Genomic DNA, 14,565 nt, shown 5'->3' with positions numbered 1-14,565 from the left:
GCGCGCAGACGGCCCAGGAAGGAGCAGGCGAGCGGGCTGCCGGGCTCGGGGGCTCTGGGGCCCGGGGCCGGGGCGGCGCGGCGCGGAGCGGCGGCCAGGGCCGAGGCGAGGCCCGACAGGCACCAGGCGCGCCGGCCGGGCGCAGCGCGGCCTGGCCGCGGTCCCGCGCGCGCCCATGGCGGCGGTGCTGCGGGAGGGCGTGCTGGAGAAGCGCAGCGGCGGGCTGCTGCAGCAGTGGAAGCGGAAGCGCTGCGTGCTCACCGAGCGCGGGCTGCAGCTCTTCGAGGCCAAGGGCGCGGGCGGCCGGCCCAAGGAGCTCAGCTTCGCCCGCATCAAGGCCGTGGAGTGCGTGGAGAGCACCGGCCGCCACACCTACTTCACGCTGGTGACCGAGGGCGGCGGCGAGATCGACTTCCGCTGCCCGCCGGAGGACCCGGGCTGGAATGCGCAGATCACCCTCGGCCTGGTCAAGTTCAAGAACCAGCAGGCCATCCAGACCGTGCGCGCCCGGCAGAGCCTCGGGGCCGGGGCGCTGGTGTCCTAGAGCGCGGGGGCGCGCCTGGCCTGCCCGAGGTCGCGTCAGGTGAGCCCCCGGGTCCGAGCCCCCCTCCTCTCTGGCCCTCCTGTCTCCTCTTTTCCCTCCAGAGGAAATGGGGCCCCCAACCTGCGAGCCCCCTCCAGGCTGGGCCGTCCGAGGGCCAGCGGGAAGGGAGAAACCCGGGGGAGCGCCCAGGAGTCCAGCCTGGAGCCGAACGCCGGCCTCCCCCGGGCGCCGGCGGGCCGACTGTGACCTCCGTGTCCGAGAGGAGGGTGGGCCGGCGGCCTCCCGGGGCTGGCTCTGCCCTGACTCCGGGAGGAGGCTGGCGGACAGGCCGCGGGGCCTCCACCCCTGCCAGGGCGGGGCTCCTGGGCTGAGGGAGCAGGGTGGGGGTGGGACAGAGAGGGATGGGCTTGCCCCCACTTTCTGCTGGGATGACTGTCGCCCTCGAGTTGGAGCGTGGAATTGTGGCAGGAAGACTCCCTCAGCGGCAGGGTGCTCAGCGTTGGGATGGGAACCGAGAAGCCAGGAATCCCCAGATGGGACTTTGGTGGGGGCTGGGCTGGACCTGGGACCCCCACTACCTGTTCTCAGGGCGGGGTCTGGCGGGGGTGGGGTGGGGGGCTCCTAGGGCCGAGCTGTTTGGGAAACCAGGAGATTTGGGAGGTTTGCAGGCAGGCCACTCCTGCCAGGGGAGGTGGGCCTGTCCACCTGCCCCTGGTGTCCAGCATGTGGGCTGGGCTGAGAAGGGGGCTGGAGGAAGGGTTGGGGCCCTGGTGGTGGGTGGGTCGGGCCACGATTTGTTGTTTGTGATGCCTTGATCTTCCGTGGGCCGAAGGGCAGGGGCAGGGGGCGGGCCTATGGTCAGGAAAGCTGGGCAGGGACCAGGGCAGAACCAGAAGCCCTGGCTCCCCTGCCTGGGCCCTCCCGTGGGAACCAGGAGCAGGCTGAGGAAGGGTCTAGTTGTCTTTCTCAAAGGAAACTGACGTTCCGCCACCGGCCCCGAGCCCAGCCCACCCATTGACGGCCTCTCACTGCGGTGGGGGGCCCTATGCAGTGGGGAGGCCTGAGCGGCCGGCTGGCAGGCAGACCCCAGGCCTTTGAGCTGGTTCTCTTTGGTGCCCCTGGCCTCAGGGACCGGAGGTCACAGGGGTGTTCTCCTGAAATGCGGGAGCAGGTCTGGGGACTCTGCATAAGCAGCTCCTGTGGACACGCTCCCCACCGCACCTGCTTCTGCCCTGACGGCTGTGCTTCCTCTCCAGCTTCTGGGCCCCCATCGGCTCTCGGGGCGTGACTGCTCCTGACTGTGCTCCGGGTGGCGAGGCTGCGGCTGCGGACACCCCCGTGGAGGAGGCGTTGGAGTCACTGGCCAGTGAGGAGGGGGACGGCCACGGGGCGGGGGGTGAGGATTCGGCCTCAGGCGCTCAGGTCTCAGGATGTGCCTGTCCCGGGCCTAGCCTCTGAGCTCCAGCAAAGCCCCCACCCGCTACGGCCCTGCTGTCTACTCTGCAGACTGTCTGCCTCAGGCTTGATGCTGTGCCTGCAGGAGGGCGGCCCCCCAGGAGCGCTGAGCCAGCGCCTGAGGACTCGAGAGGCCCGCCTGGGGACCACCAGATGAACCCCCGGGCTCAGCTCTGGATTCACCTCGGTGGGGGTAGCACTCTTGGGGTCGTCTGCTGCTTGGGTCCTTTTCAGGACCCCCACCCCTCCAGGCCTCTCTTTGCACACTTCTTACCCCCTCCTGCCCATCTTCCCTGCACTGCCATGCCAGGCCTGGAGGTGGTGGGGTGGGTAGAGGCTCAGCCATTACCATTTCACACCTGTCTCAGAATCTGATACCCTGCAGAGGGCAGTGACCACACTGTTCTCCAAGTGACAGTCTTTCCCACAAAGACCTGGTGTTGGGAACATCCCTCTCCTCGCCTCCACTTTCCCAGGCTAAACCCCATCCTGAAATCTCCAGCCTGCGGAGGCCGAGACCCTGCAGCCCAGAGAACACAGCCTCAGAGGTGCTGGTGGAGGGACCCTGGGGCCTGCATGGGCCGCTTTGGCCTCTGCTGTCCTCCTGGGAGGCAGCCATGTCTCCCCAGCGGGGCTCGTCCCTTCGTCACCCATACACTTGGGCCTGCTCCGCTGATATCATAAGTCTTCTCCGCGCGATGGTTTAAAAGGAATCATTTCAGCAGCAGAGAAACGGAGGTGGAGACAGCGCTGCCCTGAGTGACACAGAGACGGCCCGTTGGCTGACCCACGTCCGGCCTGCCCTGTTGCTGTGTGGCGGCTTCAGAGTCCGATGGGGCAGGGAGGCCGAGTGTCCACCACAGGAGTCTGGAAGCCGCTTCCAGCCCTCTTGCTCCCCACAGGCTCCTCCTCCCATCCGGTCACGACCCCTACTCTTTGTCCCCATCCCCCAGAGCCCTCTGCAGCTTCTCGTTTCTCCAATATGTGAACCTCATCTTACAATTGAATAAGAACCTACAAGGCACAAAGGCATTTTTACAGCCGCCTCATTTGTGCTCTCATTAGGCTGTCCACCCAGCCCATGATGCAGATAAGCACCCCGCCTGGGCCGGCTCGTGCTGTGATCAGCCAGTGGTGTCTGCCCTGAGCCTCCGGAGACTGTGGAGGCTGACAGCTCTGTGTGTGGGTGGAGGGCGAGAGACCTTGGTGTTGCCACTGGGTCCTGGACTCTGTGAAAGCTGTGTGAAAGGCTTGGCTTCATTCTGCTGTAGCTTCTAAGATAGATCCTGGCTCTTTCCAGCAAACCGAGGGAGGTGTCCAGGCACTCAGAAATGGGAATGTGTTTGTGAGCAGATGGGATCAGGATGTGGGACACGCTCGTCTGGCAAACATGAGCCTCTTGCAGGCAGGCCCTGGGGAAGTGGAGATGGAGCACCAGGTCTGAGCGGAGTCCAGGGGGCGAGCGTTTGCCGCTGTGCCCTCGAGGGGCAGGTGCCGTGGGGGGTGTCATCCTGGGAGGCTGGCTGCGAAGGGTAGTGAGGGGCACGGCCGGTGGCAGGGGACTTCAGCTCCTGGCCCTCTGCTTTGGGGGACACCACCCTGTCGGCTCTAAGTATCCTTTGGTTCCTGTCCAAGCCCACTTGGGCTGCTCCCTCTGCTAGGAGGTCCCGGCCCCTCTAAAGTGTGCTGCTGTGGGTCCCGGCACAGAGTATGCTGGAGCAGCTGGTGGGTGTCTGGAAGGGGAGAAGCACTAGGAACCCCGGAGGGGGTGTGGTTCAGACCTTGCTGGGGAAGAAGGCCCTCTCCCTGGGATCAGGGGTATCCTCATGCTCTGCCAAGGGGAGGAGCCTGGGCCCCGTGGCAACCCCTGGGAGTGCTCAGCTGCCCCGCTGATTGCTGATGGGGTCAGGGGCCCCCGGGGGCCCTGAGAGGCCGGCCGCACCCTACAGACCGGCAGTGAGTGGAAAACCCTTGCTTACAGGAGGCCTGGGTGGGGCCCTTGCCACTCTGCTTGCCCAGCCTCCCTGGCCGCCTCCTTGCCAACGCCTGAGTCATCAGTGGGAAAGTGAGGCAGGGCGAGTCCTTGCAGGCGGGGGTGGGGGTGGCTCTGTTCAGGTGAGCAGGGTGGGTGGAGGCTCAGACAAGAGCCAGCCTGTGGCGGGGACTGGGGGTGGCGGCTGGGAGCCTCTGGGAGCGGAGGTCTGCCGCAGAGGGAGTGGGCATCTCGCCACGACCCGGAGGCCCTCTCCCAGAGCTGGGGGTGCAGAGGCACCTTGGCAGTGTGCCCACCAGGCCCAGTGCAGGGGCCCTGGCAGACCCTGGGCTGCCTCTCCCAGCTGCTGGAGTGTGCCACCTGGGACGCGGCTCACCCTCCCGACTGGAACCTTCCCTGGTGCCCGGAGGACGTCCCGGCTCCCGGGAGGTGTGCCCTCCACGGTCAGGCACCTCCTGTATCCATCCCCACGCCCCCAGCTGGGACCCCTGCGAAGGACAGGCGGGGGCCCTTGTGCCCCCACTGCCCCCCGCCCTGGGGACTCTCCTTGCTCCGTCCAGGCCGCCCTCCCTGCTCCTCGGCCACATCCCCCCCGGCACCCCCCCGTCACCGCTGGGGACGGCCATTCCTGCTGTTCATGCGCGCCGCTGAGTTCCTGGGACTCAGTAGGTGCCTTGTCATCTTGACAGTGACTGAGCTGACTCCACGGGCCTGCGTCAGCACAAGGGAGTCATCCAGCCACAGAGGCTGTGGATTCAGAAACAGGTTATGTGACCTGCTAGGCATTCCAGTGGCTCACCAGGGGTGGGCCCTGGATGTGGGGCCTGGGTCCACGCCAGACAGCCCTTCTTGTGGGGTTAGCAGGCGAGTGGCCGGGGAGAGGGGCTCGCAGGCTGGCAGCGAGGGTGAGAGCAGAGGCTGGGGGCTGAGAAGGGGCATTGGGGGGCCTGTGTGGAGGGTGCTTGTGGACGGAGGCTGCAGCCAGGCCTTGACACAGCACTGGGTCCAACTCCAGGAGGGCACCAGCAAGGGGCCCCTCCACTTGGGAGGGTCTGCATGAGCCCACAGGGGCAGCCCTGGGCAGGACCCCCTGGGGCAGCAGAGGGGCCTGGGGCTGGGCAGCACGCATCCCGTGTTGGCTCCAGTGCTCCATCACGACCTGGGCACAGGGCCCATCCTGAGGGTGAGGCCTGGGCTCTGCTGATGGACCCTGTGCTGCGCAGCCTGCTCATGAGACCCACAGGGGGCCCACCTGCTGCTGGGGTGAGTGGGGACTCCTCTGGTTTCAGCACTGAAAGCTCTGTGTCCCCAGAACGCTGCGGGCCCGGGCCCTCGGGCCGTCAGTCACCTCCCTCTTGCTCTGCCCAGGGTCAGGAAGCGTGGCCCCCCGCCCGTTTCCTGATTTCAGCTGTCAGGCCTGCCCTTGGCCCCTGCGGAGTCCTGGGCTGTGAGCTGCGGGGCAGGGGCCCAGGGCACTGTCACCCCAGCTCCAGCCAGCCGTGCGTCCTGCATCCTCAGGACACACAGACTCCTGGCCGCAGGGAGGAGGGGGTGTCCCCAGGCTGCCCAGCCAGCTCTGCCTCTGCTTCCGCAGTGCCGTGCCTGCCCCCCGGATTCTGCCTCCCAGAGGTCAGGGAATGCAGGGGAGATGGGGTCAGGGCAGAGGCGCCAGGGCTGAGCAAGGGGAGCTGGTGCAGAGCGCGGGCGCAGCAGGGAGGACTGAGGAGGTGCTGCTCCGGGGCTGCTGGCCTGGTCCTGCTTCTTCCTCCAGGCAAGGGGCAGCCTGTTGCAGAGCTGCTGTTCTTACACATAATCCTTTATTTTATTACAGACATCCATTCATTGAGGCAAATATGAAAGGGTAGAAAACTATAAAGAAGGAAACAAACATCACCGTGGTGTTTCCATCCTTTAGAGATCACCTTTGTTAGCATTTTGTGGTATTTCCCTTCCATCTACTCCTCTGTAAATGTATGTGATACTTAACTATCACGTGGTTTGTAACATGTAACTACTTTTCACACACAGGGTCATGCTGTGTGTACCCTGCATCTTCATTTTTATGTATAATCCACTGTGTTATGAGGCGGTGACATTAAGTATTTTAATGCCTGTGTGTTTATCATCTACTGTTGTTTATTTGCCATCCAGCCCCTCCACGCCCTTTTAGTGTTTATCTCTGTGTATATAACGATGCAATGAACATTTGCCTATTTGAATCTCTCTGTGTCTCTGGATGTTTCTTTCTGAGAATATTTTTTAATTTAAATTTTCTTTTTTTTTTTAAATTGAAGTGCTTGAAGTACACTTTTGAAGGGCATTCTCTTAAAAAATTACATTTCAGGTGTAAAATATAGTGACTCAATTTTCAAAAGTTATATGCCATTTATAGTTACTATGAAATATTGGCTCTATTCCTTATTGTGCGTATATCCTTGTAGCTTATCTAGTTTATGCGTAGTCGCTCAGCCCTCTTCTTCCCCTGCCCCTGCGTCCACCCTGACTCCCTTCCATTCTCTGCGTCCACGAGTCTGCTCCTGCTCTGCCACACTTGGTAGTTTGCTGTATTTTCGAGATTCCACACGTAAGAGGCATCACACTGTATTCTTCAGGAGAATCCGTGATGCGCCGTGGCTTCATGAGAACCAGGGAGTGTGGGCGTGCTGCTTGAGGAGGCTGGTGGTCGCAGAAGACGGAGATGGGTGCTCGGGGCCGGGGCGCAGGAAGGGTACGGGTCGGGGGCTGGTGTGGAAGCAGTGCTGTGGGCCGGGTCTGGAGCCACACGAGCAGGCGAACGGGCGGCAGCGGAAGCCTGAGCCCTGATCTCAGCCCCGAGTGCGGACCCCGGCCGTGCCTGCTCGCTGACATGGTCTGCCTCCTGGATCGCCGTGAGACGTGTGGAGAGAGCGCCTGTGAAAGGGGCAGCACTCGGGGTGCACGGGCCGTCTGCGGGGACAGGCCTGGGTCACCCTCCAGCAGCACTGCTAACCAGGCCCTCTCCAGAGGCCCAGAGCCCTGCGAGCTCACAAACACACACATGCACACGCACACACAGGCACACATGCATGTACACATGCACAACCACATGCACATAGGCGCACATGCAGGTACACACATGCACTCGTACGCACACACACAAGCACATGCGCACACAGGCACACACGCGCTCACACAGGCGCATATGCATGCACACACAGGCACACACGTACACACGTGCACACAGGCACATGCATGTACACAGGCACACATGCGCACATGCATGTACACGCACACACACGCAAGGCGCACATGCATGTACACACGTGCACACATGCACACAGGCGCACATGCATACACACAAGGCACACATGCATGTACACAGGCGCACGTGCATGTACGTGCACACACAGGCACAATGCGCACATGCATGTACATGCACACATGCACGTACACAGGCACACACACATGTACACATGCATGTACACAGGCACACATGCATGTACACACACACACGCGCAAGGCACACATGCATGTACGCATGCGCACACACAAGCACACACACACACGGGCACACATGCATGTACACACGCACACACACGCACAAGCATGCACACAGGCACACACGGGGACGCCCCTCGGCTCTGGCTTCCTGCCGACCCCCGCGCTCTCCCTGAGCCCCCTGCTCCTTCAAAACTCAGCTCGGGAGTACCGCTGGTGGGCAGACCCCGTGCAGCCCTGCCGGTTTCTGCCTTCGAGGGGCTCGTGTGGATGCTGCCCCTCCAGAGTGACTGGCCTGGAGACTAGCCGGATGTCTCGCCCACACAGTGAGGGCTCCTGAAGGCCTGAGTGTCCATCTCACTCATTGCCTCCACTCGTCCTAGCTCCTTTTTAAGTTTTATTATCTCTTTATTTTTAAATGTTTTTGTTTTTTGCTCATGTTATGTGGCCTGTGGGATCCTGGTTCCCTGACCAGGAATCAAACCTATGCCCCCTGCATTGGGAGCCTGGACTCTTAGCCACTGGACCACCAGTGACGTCCCTCTTCCTGCCTGCTTTTGAAGGAAATGCTGTGTCGGGCAGGTGCACGTTGCGGGACTGAGCGTGGCCAACAAGCTGGTCCCAGCGACAATCACGTACTTTTGGAAGCAGGTCCCTCGTGGTTGGACCTTCAGACGAGAGCCCCTCCTGGCCGACATCCCGACCTCTGTCCTGCGATGCCCTGGGGCAGAGGCCCACCAGGCACATCTAGGCCTCCAGCCCTTGGGGGCTGAGATGACGCCTGGCCTTGTGCTGTGGCCATCCCCATGTGCAGGTGGCCTCACGCGTGCCCACCTCGGCATCTCCCTGAGGGCCCCCCGTCCCTGGCGCCCCTGTGGGAGGCCCAGGCTGTGTGGGGGGCATCCAGCTGCATCATGGGGCTCTCCTGGTCCCCGAGAGCAGCATCTCCCCGCAGCGCGGGCATGGCAGCCTTCCCGAGGGAGAGGCTGTCACCCCCACCAGCCACCTTGCCCATGGGACCGCTGTGTCGCAGGCCCGTCCTGCAGACACAACCCTGTCCAGGCTGACAGTCCCTGGCCTGGGCCTGCGCTCACAGGTATGATGCGGGCAGTCGGCCCCAGCGTTGTTTACTGGGGGACTTAAAATGGCCCACCCTGCCCCCAGCCAGGACGGGGCCAGGTGTGGCTGGAGAGGACCCCAGCAGGACCCCCGGGCACCCGGGCCTCCGTTTCAGTTGTTACCAGCACCCAAGAGGCCTTTGGTCAGAGCTGGACTCTGCCAGCCCTGGGAGGGCGCACCCAGCCCAGCCTGTTTGCTTAGCTCCTCCTCAGCAGACGGTGGGTGTCCGGGGGCGGGCCTGTTTATCTTTGGCAGACAGTAAATCCTGGATGAACGGCCGGGTGAGGCCGAAGGCTTCCAGTTGTCCGGTCACCCCTCCCCTCCTCTCCCCACGCTGGACCCCCTGGGAAAGTCACAGTGGTTCAAAGGCTGTTAGGACGTTGCTCACCCTGGGGACTGGGGTCTCTAGTCTCCAAGGAGCTGGACTGGGAGGGGAGGCCGCCCACCGGGCGGGAGCCAGACTCGTGGCTTCCCGGGGTGCGCAAGTGCACAGCGTCGCGGGGTCCTGACCCTGCCGCCCCGTTTGGTCTCCCACCCCTGGGAGCAGAGAGGATCCGTCTCTGCAAAGAAAGAAACGGAGACTCAGAGGAGTCACAGAGCGCTGACCTGCTGTGGGGTCTGCACCCAGGGCTGTGGGCTGGGAACTGGCTGGGCAAGGCTGGGGGGCTGGGGGCCCGCAGGAGGGACCATGATAAGCATTGCGAGGTGGGCCCGATCCAAGGTTTGGGCATTTATGCCCCTGCCTGGGAGACTTGGGGTGGTGAGGGGGCTGTCATTGCGTTTTCCTGAAGGCTGATGAGGGCGGGGCTCTGCTGGGTGTGTGGGAAGAACTGTAAATAATTCAGTAATAAAGCAGGAAGGCTGCACTAGCTAGCCTGGACCCTTGAAGGGTGGACACATGCACCGAGCCCTGGCCCCAGCCTTGTGGGCTGGTCTGGGGTGCGAGGCGGCCGTGGGCCCTGACCTGCCCCACCAGCACCCCAAGAGAGAGGCAAGAGACGCAGAGAGGCTCCTCACGGAATGGACCACCCGTGGACCAGCAGCTCCTGTGTGCCCTCACCAGCTCCTTCCCCCCGGGCCCTGGGGGTGGTCGAAGTTCAGCTGCCTGCTCACGCTTGGGGCCAGTGCTTGGCGGGTCACCTGGAGGTCTTGCGAACAGGGTGGCAACGGGCAGTGAGCTGGGGGCCTGGGGGCTGGCTCCTGGTGGGGCTTGAAGGGGCCTCCTCTGACCCGAATAGGGGGAGATGCTGAGCACCCAGCCCTCCCCTTTGGCCCTCGCCATAGCCTTGGGCGCAGAGGGCGCTCTGCAGATGAGGAGGGAGAGCTCAGAGAGGCCACCCTGGGATCCACCCCAGTGCCGGCGTGGGGACAGGACCTGGGCTGCATGTCTGAGTATGTCCAGAGGCTGCCAGAGGGTGGGGCCAGGGTCCCAGAGCACTCCCGTCCCACCCACGCTCACCTCTGTCCGCTCCCCTGACACCCCTGCCCCGCCAGGGTCTGCCTCTGGGGCCCAGCTGAGCCTGAAGCACCTCGAGGAGGGGCCAGGGCCCCAGCCAGACGGCTGCATTTACTCAGCCTTTCCTTGACATTCTACACACGTGAGCACTTGGCCGGAGCCTGGAACACTGTTTACTGGAACAATCTGTCTTTCAGGGCGCCTGCATCAATTGCCCCTTTGTCCCTTCCTTTCCTGGACGTCTCAGGCGGGGGAGACCAGCGTCAGGGAGGGAGGTGCCCCTGCTGCCCCGGTCTGCAGGCATCATGGAGGTGCCAGGGCTGGATGGGTGGCAGCGGCTTCAGGGCCTCTTCTGACCCAGTCACTTCTCCCCGTCGTGGTCTCAGGTCCCAGCGGAGCAAACCAGGGGAGGGGAGAGCCCACCGTGCTGGCGATCGGGCGCTTCGTGAAGGGGGTGCCGTTCCCAGTCCAGGGCCAGGGCTCAGCCCCGCGCTGCCCCAGGAGCTGTTTGGCCTTGGGTGGTTCAGCATCCTCTCTGGGCCAGCTCCGAATTTGGGCTCTACCCCTCGCTGGTCAGGTGCCAGCTGTTTGCCCTGATGAGCCTCAGTTTCTTGATCCATAAAATGGGCTGAATAACAGTCACTCCTCATTATCTGTATTTGCAAAGCGGCCCACTTACTAAAATGTATGTATCACCCCTGATCAGCTCTCCTCGGGCTTTTGTGCTGGGTGGGTGAGAACTGTGAGACCCCTGCAGGCCCACTGCCAGCAGAGCTTCAGTGAGGTGGCAGCTGCCTCTGGTTTCCATCTCATACTGCAAACAAGTGGTTGGTGCCACGCTTCTTGCGTATTTGTGCTTTTGTGGGTGACTCCAGCGTTTAAGATGGCCCCGGAGTTGGTACTGCAGGGCTGTCTGCTATCCTGAGTGAAGAAACTGGGACGTGACTGATGGAGAAAATACATGTCAGATGAGCTTCGTTTGGGTGTGAGTTCTCAGGCTGTTGGCCCGGAGTTCAACGTCAGTGAGCCAATGGCACGTATCAGATAAGGTGTCTGTAAACAGGCACACATAAAGAAGGTCATGCACTCGACAGGCTGGAGCCCTGGGACCCCAGCCCTGCGTCCCGTGTGCCGCAGCTCTGGGTTTGCCAGGTCACATTTTCTGATGATGAAACAGAACCTTGAATGATGAGTCAGCGACACTCGTCACACGGGCTCCGGAGGCTCTGAAGTCCAACTGTGTGCAGCTGGCCGGTAGCTCTGGTGGTTGTTACTGGTCCACGATGACGGGTCCACAGGTCTGTCTCCTGACCCCTCAGCCTCCCGAGGGTTACGTGCCCCCCAAAGTACACACAGGGCGTCACGGCCAGAGTGGCTGGGGCCTGGGGCGTCTGGGTGGCACTCGTTCCGCCTGGTCCCCTGCGAGGCTCTCAGAGCCGTGGAGGCCCGTGCTCCTCGAATGTCTCCTCAGGAGGCTGGAGATGCCCGATCCCAGCTCACAGGCAAGCTTGAAGTCCAGGGGCTGCATGAGCCGGCTGGGGCTCGCTCCTTTTGAGAGCCGCACCCGCTCACTCTGGGGAGACGAGGGCTTTGTGGGTCCCGGGGAACCCTGAGGACAACCGCTCCCACGTGGGGCGGGCAGGAGGTCTCATGGCTCAGCCGTCCACCTGCTGACCCTGCCCCTTGTCGGCCGGCTGGTGGCCGAGTCGCTAGCCCCCTCCCGTGGCACAGCTGCCTTCCTCCATCCGCCTCGTGTCCTCTCGTGAGTTTAATCTGGTCAAATTAAGAGCCTTTACGTAACTGGACTCTGTAAACACTTTTCACAACTGGGCCAGATAGCATACTATGAGCAGCATCCCTCTATCTAGCACTCGGGTTTCCTTTGACGCTGAGGTTTGCCTTGTTTGTGCTTCCTTGCTTGCTTGCGTGTCCACGACGCAATGCGCCTCTGTTTTTTCCGTTGGCAGAGTCCCTTCCTCCCCTCCTCCCTTCCTTTCCTTCTGCCCCCTGCACCCCGACTCTAACCTGCGCAGGTCCTGCTGGACCTGGGAACCTTCTTTCTCGCTGCCCCGGGAATTTCCTTCGCCTCTGCCTGGCACCCAGCCCTCCCCTTCTGCAGGGTGTTCATTCAGTGAAACCCAGGCTCCAGAAGCTTCTTGAGAAAAGAGACATAAGACTCTGAAGCTTCACGTATTTAAAAACATCTACACATGAAAAGATGCTCGCCATCACTCATAATTAGAGGAATGCAAATGAAAACTACAATGAGATGTCACCTCACAGCGTCCAGAATGGCCATCACCAAAGTCTACACACAATAAACGCTGGAGAGGGTGTGGAGAAAAGGGAACACTCTAGCACTGTTGGTGGGAATGTCAATTGATACAGCCAGTATGGAAGACGGCACGGAGCTTCCTTAAAACACTAGGAATAAAGCCACCATATGACCCAGCAATCCCGCTCCCAGGCATATACCCCGAGGAACCGAAACTGAGAGAGACACGTGTCCCACTGTTCGCTGCGGCACTATTTACAATGACTAGAACATGGAAGCAACCTAGATGTCCACTGACAGACGGACGGATAAAGAAGTTATCGTGTATATACACGGTGGAATATTACTCAGCCAGAAAAAGGAACATATTTGAGTCAGTCCTGATGAGGAGGATAACCCTAGAAGCTATTATACAGAGTGAAGTGGGTCAGAAAGAGAAAGAAAAATACCGTTTCTAACACATATATGCGGAATCTGAAAAACGGTCCTGAAGCATTTACTCACAGGGCAACAGTGGAGAAACAGACGTAGAGAACAGACTTACCGACCTGGGGAGAGGGGAGGAGAGGGTGGGATGTATGGAGAGAGTAACATGGAAACTTACAATACCATGTGTAAGATAGATGGCCAATGGGAATTTGCTGTATGGCTTAGGAAACTCAAACAGGGGCTCTGTATCAACCTAGAGGGGTGGGGTGGGAGGGAGACGGGAGGGTCAAAAGGGAGGGGATATGTGTATACCTATGGCTGATTCATGTTGGGGTTTGACAGAAAACAGCCAAATTCTGTAAAGCAGTTATCCTTCAATTAAAGAACAGATCTTCCTCCACCCTCACGGTCAGTTGATAGTTTGCCTGGGCATCTGTGTCTTTCTAGTTGGAATCATTGTCCCATAGGGTTTTGAAGACATTTTCTCTTGTATTCTGGTTTCTGGTATTGCTACTGAGAAGCCTGAGGCTAAAGCTTTTGCGTGTGACCACATTTCTCCCCGGATTCGTTCGGGCCGTGGGGTTGCTAAAGGGTCGGAGACGACTCAGCAGCTAAACAATTAGCAGCAATGCTCTCTCTGGAGCTGGGCTCCGGGCCCTCAGCCTTTCGGTGCTCCCGAGGCTGGGCGCTGGAGTCCTGGGAGGCACGGCGCAGGGTCTTTGACGAGTGGCTCGCAGGCTCTCTGAGGCGCCAGGGCCCCCGGGTGTGAAGTGCTGGGCCCCCGTGGGCCTCTAACTTCCTCACCTTCCCTGAGCAGTTTCCCTCTGTGCTTTCTGAAGATCTCTCAACCTTCCCCCCTTCTCAACCAGCGCCCCTGTGGAATGCCTTGTTGTTGCTACTGTGTTGCTCATTTCGAAGAGTTCTTTTTATTTTCAGAATGTTCCTTTTCTTCTCTCTATAGCATTCTCCCCGCTTCCTGGACACGGTATCTCCTCTCTCTGTCAGGTTTTGAAGCTTTGCTCTGTTCCTTGCATTCTGTGTTTTCTCCAGACTATTTTGGCTGTTTTAGTTCTCTTTCACAGTAGATGTTGTTGGAAAATAGTTGCACAACATGAAAGTTTCAAGTTAAGTTTCCTTTGGGGCAAAATCAGGACTGGAGACAGCACTTCAGAGAGTTCTGAGAAACTGCTCTGAGGAGGCGAGGGGAGGAGCCAGGTTATACGGGAGTTTGGCAATAAAGGGCAGGTAGTCTGAACATCAAAAGTTTATTGTTAAATAAAGAAACCAGATATCCCAAGTTAAGGAATGCAGAGCTTTCTACGTGTGGAAAGATGCAGGAGCCTGGGCTCACGGAAACTCCTTTGATATGTACCTCACCTTCTGGGGTCAGTATCTTGTGGATTTTTTAAATTAAAAAATTATTGATTTAGTTTTGACTGTGCCCGGTCCCCCTTGCCTGGCTCTCTCCCCCTTGCCTGCCCCCTCAGGCTCTCTCCCATTGTGGAGGTCAGGGGCTACTCTGTTTCTGTGCAGGGCGCCTCACTGTGGGACTTCGCTTGTTGAGAGGAGCTCTGGCTCTGGAGCTTGGGCCTGGGAGCTGTGGTGCTCGGGGGCTTCTCTCGGACCAGGGGCAGACCGTGTCCCCTACACTGCCGGGGAAGTTCTATGCCCGGTGTCCTCGCATCCTGAGCTTCCTCCGGGCTCACCGTGGGGTGGCTGCAGCCTGGTGGCTGCTGGTCGGCAGTGTTCCTTCCTCCCTGCGTCCCTCAGGGCTTGCCAGCTCACCGTCTGTGGAGGCTGCAGTCCCTGGTGACGTG

The 14,565-nt window shown here is 60.6% G+C and overlaps 1 protein-coding gene across 1 annotated transcript; it reads left to right on the top strand.

Moving 5' to 3' along the window:
- Positions 1-6,215, top strand: PHLDA3 (pleckstrin homology like domain family A member 3). Its single transcript, XM_040263178.1, has 2 exons — positions 1-583; positions 1,801-6,215. The coding sequence occupies exon 1, from the start codon at positions 176-178 to the stop codon at positions 542-544; it is 369 nt and encodes a 122-aa protein (XP_040119112.1). The 5' UTR covers positions 1-175; the 3' UTR covers positions 545-583; positions 1,801-6,215.
- The last annotated feature ends 8,350 nt before the right edge of the window (positions 6,216-14,565 follow it).

The sequence above is a fragment of the Oryx dammah genome, unplaced genomic scaffold (assembly GCF_014754425.2).
Source record: "Oryx dammah isolate SB20612 unplaced genomic scaffold, SCBI_Odam_1.1 HiC_scaffold_21, whole genome shotgun sequence".
Lineage (NCBI taxonomy): Eukaryota > Metazoa > Chordata > Mammalia > Artiodactyla > Bovidae > Oryx > Oryx dammah.
Note: the sequence above shows the minus strand (reverse complement) of the source record. Positions and strands in the feature narration are given on the sequence as shown.

Coding starts and splice junctions, on each gene's coding strand:
- PHLDA3 (XM_040263178.1), top strand. CDS start 176: ATGGCGGCGGTGCTGCGGGAGGGCGTGCTGGAGAAGCGCAGCGGCGGG.